The following is a 6,000-nucleotide window of genomic DNA, read 5'->3' as shown; positions in this document are numbered from 1 at the left end:
CCCCAAAATAAAACAAGTAAACCATACATAGAAGAACCAAAACAAACAGCAGAGAAACATAAAAGACAGAAGAGCAAGTACAAAGCACTGAATCTCCACCCAACCCCCGCCAGCTAACCCTCCCCGTATGGTCAAACATTACCATGGCGGGCCCACCCATCTCGCATTCACCGTTATGACGGTCACAGTCAGCCATAACAAACATGCCCACCAAAGCCTGACACTCCCCCTGGCAGATCAACTCCGCGCCGACTTTTGGGATCAGCACCGCAGGGAAATGCAGCTCCTCGCCGCGTACAAAATAGCCTTCAAAGCGTGGTACCTCTTCACCACCACCGACTCCAACCAGACCAAACCCGACTACAGCTCCACCTCGGAGCATCTCAAGACGTCGGCCATCACAGCCCAAGTTGCCTGGAGCGAGCAACACATCTCTCTCAAGAACTGGAAAGCCGCCAACCCAGCCGTGGGCCCCATCATCGCCAACATGCAGACGGATGCCAACGCCATCAAGGCCGGCGAGAAGCAGGATGCCGAGCGCGACGACTTCATCAAGGAGCTGACCGGCAAGTCGGAGGCGTACTGGCAACGGGAGATAGCCAAGTACGACAAATTCAGCTACCTGATCAAGCAGTCCCGCGAGCGCGAGATGTGGCGCGCCAGAGTGGAGGCGCTCGTCAATTCTCAGGCTATCATCGAGGAGGGAGCCTGCCGCCAGGTTGCTGCTGCTGTTGAGGAGCAGCGGGTTGCTGCTGCTAAGGACGAGCGCGAGAGGGCTGAGGCTGAGGCTCGGGCTCAGGTTGCGGCTGCTGAGCGTGAAAAAACGGAGTCCGAGGCCGAAGAGCAGCGCAAGGCGGCCGAAGCCAAGGCTGCCGAGGAGATGAGACTCCACGAGGAGCTTGTTGTTGCCATGGCAGCTCAGGCCGCTGAAGATGAGAGGATGAAAGAAGAGGCGCGCGCTGCCGAGGCCCAACGTGAGGCTCAACGCCTGGCCGATCAGAAGCTCATCTGTGAGGCGCTGGGGATTCCGGAGGACCCTCAGCTGCACAACTCTGTGATGTGTGATTTGGACGGCAACCTCATTGATGGCGTGGCCGCCGCAGAAGCAGCAGTCTTCCCCAACAACACCAACTCCGGCATTGCCGGAGCCTCCCAGATGCACTCGAGCAATGCTCAAGATGTCCAGTTCTAGGGGGACTCGGATAACTTTGACCAACAGTTCCAGAACACCTTCCCGACTCAGAATGACTTCCAATTCCCGGATTACATGCACCTGCAATCCAACGGACCTCTCGATTTCAATACCATCTTCGCCGAACAGGACATGCTTCTGGCCGGCGGCCAGCCTGAGATGAATTTCTCCACCCCGGGGTTCCCGGCTGCAGCATTCGACGAGCAGTTTGACTTTTCGGAGTTACCGCTTGCTCAGAGTCAGACGGGTATGAGGGGTGATAGCCTAATCGGCGATGCCATGGCTCAACACTTCTTCTCGGGCGACGTCCAGGCGCAGCTCCCGTCCATCTCCGAAGTCATGTCGGCGACCGCTGCTATGGCGAGCCAGCCGGAGCCAGCGAGCAGCATCGTCACCGCCGAAACCCCGACAGGCAAGAAGAAGGCCCCTGCCCGCAAGAAGAAGACGCCAGCTAAGGAGAAGACACCGGCCAAGGAGAAGACACCGGCTAAAAAGAAGGCCACGGCGAAGGAGAAGGTCGCAGCCAAAGCCCAGCCGATTTCTGACCAGGCCCAGCAACAGACCACTGAACCTTCATTTGGCCTTGACCAAGTCATGGAGTCCGACCCTTTTGTTTGCTCGGCTACTTCCCAACAGTCCCCCAAGAATGGCCAAGGCATGTTCAATGTCGGCATGCCGGCCATGGGACAGACACGCGGCCATGTCGATATCTCGACGTCGCAGACCGGTCAGATGTCCAACATGAGCCAGATGCCCAACATGAACCAGATGTCCGAGATCGACCAGCTGCCCATGAACCAGCTGTCCAGCATGAACCAGTTGCCCAACATGGATCAGATGTCCGGCATGGGTTATAGTTCCGGCATGAACCAGATGTTCTCTACTAATGTCAGCATCGCTGCCCAGCAAACAACGCAGACACCGACGGCGATCCAGGCCGCTTTTACGGCAGTTGGTGCCGTTCCGCAGCCTAAGGCGGTACGGATGCCGACCAAAGAGAAGACCTTGTCCGAAACGCTTCGTACTGTGATGCAGAAACCCAAGCAGGCGCCCTCGAGCTACACCATGTTTATTAAGCACGCGTCTCAGCCGTCCACCCCGGGTTCTCTGCCTCAGATGCGGACTCCGTCTTCAGCCCACGTCTCGACTCAAGCTGTAGCGACTCCATCGTCGGAGAACAAGCGCAAGGCATCCATCGGCCAGGGCATAAAAACTCCCACCAAGCGTCGCCAGAGTGTGAACCAACAGGGCGCTGTTATCCCCATTGCCCAGCCGCCCCCTGTACCGGCCACCCCCCAAGACCAGCAGAACTCTACTCAAAACAACCAGACGACTGCTCAAAACAACCAAACCCCTACTCAGGCCTTCAAGACCCCTCAGCAGATTCCCATCGACCCTGCCCTCCACTTTAATATCTCGCCCCCCAGTGGCGGGATGAAGTTCGGTACGGCAATCAAGGCCGGTATCTGTACCGCCATCGCACACGTAGTCAAGGAGGCCAGCGCTGGTGCTGTATTTGCACAGCCGCTGCTGGACGGTCCGATCGAAGACTTCCGGTCCGAACTTGGCAGCCATCTCAAGCAGGTCATCAAAGCCCACGTCGTCGCGGTGAATGCGACAGACCCGCAAGACGACCAACAGGCCTTCCTCAAGGGCGCCTTCAAATTTCTCCAGGGAATCCTCCAGGAGATCGAGCGGCGCGGTTGCGTCTTCAAGAAGGCTCTACTTTCGGGCCCGGTCAGCGGTTCTGATTTGATCCCTGCGAGAAGGGGCATGGCAGCCGTGTACCGGGCCATCATGGCTGAGTACAGGTCTCCCCCGAGGTTCGACGGTGGTTCCGCCCAAGTGGCTAAGGTCCAAGATACGCCTACCCGACAGCCTACTGCCCATGCCCGTGTCTCGAGCCAGAGCAGCACGGCCAACGGATTCGCTTCGGCGGGCAGCCCTCATCTCCCGGGCTATGCCACTGCCCCGGGCACTCCTGGCCCGACTAGCTCACCCCGGATAAACGGCCACACGTCCTCGTCTCCCATGCAGCCCTTCCCGGCGCTGTCGCCGGTGGAGAGCAGCTACCCGTCCCCCGTGCACAACTATCCCCCGCCGCCGTCGCCTATGGACGGGTACGCCACCACCACAACGAGCTACCCGCAGCACGCCGCCACGCAAGCCCCGGGTACCACCATGACCGGCGTCCCCGAACCGACCAACTACTACCCGGCACAAGCGCAGCAGCAGCAGGAGCAGCAGCAGCAGCCCGAGGAACAGAAGCCCGAGCCCAAGCCCAAGAAGACGCCGGCCCGACGCAAGTCGCGCGCCCGCAAGGCCTCCGCCGCCCCGGTTACCCCCCAACCCGAGGTCGTTAACAACAACAACAACAACAACAACCTTGCCAACACCCCGACTCCCCACCCAACCACCACCACCTCCCCCCCCAACACCAAACAATGCATCCCCCGCCTCTACTACCGCTTCACCGACGGCGCCTTCTACATGCAGCTGCGCAACGAAGCCACCGGCGTCGAGTCGCACCACCGCATGGGGCGGGGCACGACGGCGGCCGAAACGGCGCTGGGCCGCTTCGTGGCGGCCGCGCGCGCCGCCGGGTTTGAGACGTATCCGGCGGGGTTTGTTTTTCGGTTGTGGAGGGGTGTGGAGAGGGAAATTTGGAGGGATTTGAGGGAGGTGGTTGGGGAGGGGGGTGCTGGTGGTGGTGGTGGTGGTGAGGGGGGGGAAGGGGTTGTTGGGTTGGGTGCCGTTGTGGTTGGGGGTGGGGGGGGTGGGTGAGGAGGAGGTGTGATGGGCTCCTCGTGTGTGGTTTGTGGTTGTTTTTTTCTTTCTTTCTTCCGTTTTTTCTTTGCTTTTGTTGTTTCTTGCTTTGCTTTACTTTTCTTGCTCTTCGTACTTTGAGAGCTTGGTTCGATTCAATTCTGGTGGGAGGGTCGTAAGTTGATGGAGAGTAAAAAGGTTGAGAGAAGGGTGAACTTTGAGCTGTGGATGTCATTGCGGAAGGGGGAGGCACAGTTGAGATTCAGATGGACGAGCCTTTCAACCCTGTGGTTGCCGCTGCTTGTTCTCTCTAGCATAGCTATAATAATGCCAGTTTTCTTGCATTGCCATTGACCTTCTCAGAGTGTTCTGTTGAATATCGCTGATACAACAAGAAAAGAGAGACTGTTAGTTACCTAACCAACGAGCTCAACAATGGCCCAGCACAATCGCACACGCAAGAGGAACATTAATGAGTAAATCCCCTTCAAGTGAAAATGGGTTTAGCATACAAGGCACGAACAATAGAAAACAACATAACTGCCATTGCTAACCAGCCACACTCACTTGTGGTTGACGAGACGAAAAAGAAGGGCAGGAACTCAACTGGTCCAGCAGCGTGCACTCAATAGCTCCCAGTTCCGAACCACAACGGCAATTCCATTCAAGGGAAGCTCAAAGCAACAATTTAGATTAGGAATCAATACAAATAATACCGGTGAGAAACCCAAAACCGATCAAAAGTGTGAGTCAATTTACCATCCGGCGCTGCTTATTGCCGTTCTGGGCGACAGTCACCGGCCTTGTGTGTTGTGTCCACAGGAGGAACCTTGAGAGGCAAGCTCCCAAGGGCCCACTTAAGCTGTTTGGTTGGGATTTCTCAGCGGGTCAAAATTTGACAGGCCAAAACTTGCCAGGGGAAGGGCGCGAAGGCGCAGCTTGGCGATCAGCACTGTTGTTTTAGCATCAGCATACCCGCCGAACCTGATCGCCTACCCGTCCCACACGTGTTTCCAACCACAGGTGACAGAGGTGGTTTCGAATGACCGATTATTATTGATACAAATCGGTGGCGTGATAGCTGGAATTTGCGCGCCGATACTCGGATCTGTCGGGAAACGGGCCATTTATCTGCTGACCTGCAAAAGGCTCAATCAACACCATCACACTGTCTATATTTGGTTATTAAATGGGCCAAATGGTCGGTGACTCGGTGGTGTCATTGCCCCAGCCTCCAGGATACGAACAACGTCAGAGACAGCCTTGCCGCTCAAGGTTCCCATCTCTCTCCACTTCGGCTTCGGAACGCGGCGGGCCCACGGAGCAGTCAAGATAATCGCCGGCAGCCTTCGGGCCTTAGGCCGAGATTACCGTGGTTGTTGGCCCAGTTTTAGCCGAACCCGTCCGTTTCCTACCGCCTTGCTTTTCGTGACCGACAACGAGTCCCGAACTGAATTCCGAGTCCCGATGTTAAGGAGTGACATCTGGATAGACATCAGTTTGTGCCCGTAGCGAAAGACCCCAGAACTGTCTCTGCGGATCTTGGCATTCAAAAACACTCGGTGAAGGGGGACTTGAGTTGAGGAATCCCGGATCATCTAGTAGAGTTAGAGGAATGTCTAAAGCAGGTAACCTACGGTATAACACCTAACTAGCATCAAGTGTTTGTGGTATTCAAAAAAATCACTGTGGCAGGGTTTGATTTCCACAACAGAGGGTAGCCAGGGAGAAAAAGAGAAAAAAAAAGAAAAGAGAAAAGAAATCGAAACTATCGGAACTACAAGACTACGTAGAGACTTAGGATCAAAGCCACATCATCATCTCCTACCATTCCCCCAACCGTGAGAGCAAGCAATCTTGTTGATCTGGAATGTATTTCACATCCTATACACTGTCAGCCCTTGGGACGGCAGGGGGTGAAGGGGTGAAGGCCTGCTTTCTACGGGGTTTGATACCAAGCAACCGCATCCCATTCCCCGAGAGCCTGTCGCGAATTTCCCTATAACACCGCGCGGGCAAGGACTACGCCATGTCTCTCCGGG

The 6,000-nt window shown here is 56.3% G+C and overlaps 1 protein-coding gene across 1 annotated transcript; it reads left to right on the top strand.

Annotated features, from left to right (window-relative positions):
- Positions 1 to 175: 175 nt before the first annotated feature.
- On the top strand, positions 176 to 3,976 carry CHGG_07982 (uncharacterized protein; the record flags this gene model as incomplete). Its single annotated transcript, XM_001225637.1, has 2 exons — positions 176 to 1,180; positions 1,244 to 3,976. The coding sequence occupies 2 exons, from the start codon at positions 176 to 178 to the stop codon at positions 3,974 to 3,976; spliced, it is 3,738 nt and encodes a 1,245-aa protein (XP_001225638.1).
- Positions 3,977 to 6,000: the final 2,024 nt, after the last annotated feature.

The sequence above is a fragment of the Chaetomium globosum genome, genomic scaffold, assembly GCF_000143365.1.
Source record: "Chaetomium globosum CBS 148.51 scaffold_5 genomic scaffold, whole genome shotgun sequence".
In the NCBI taxonomy this organism is placed as follows: Eukaryota; Fungi; Ascomycota; class Sordariomycetes; order Sordariales; family Chaetomiaceae; genus Chaetomium; species Chaetomium globosum.
This window is presented reverse-complemented; position numbering and strand designations above follow the sequence as displayed.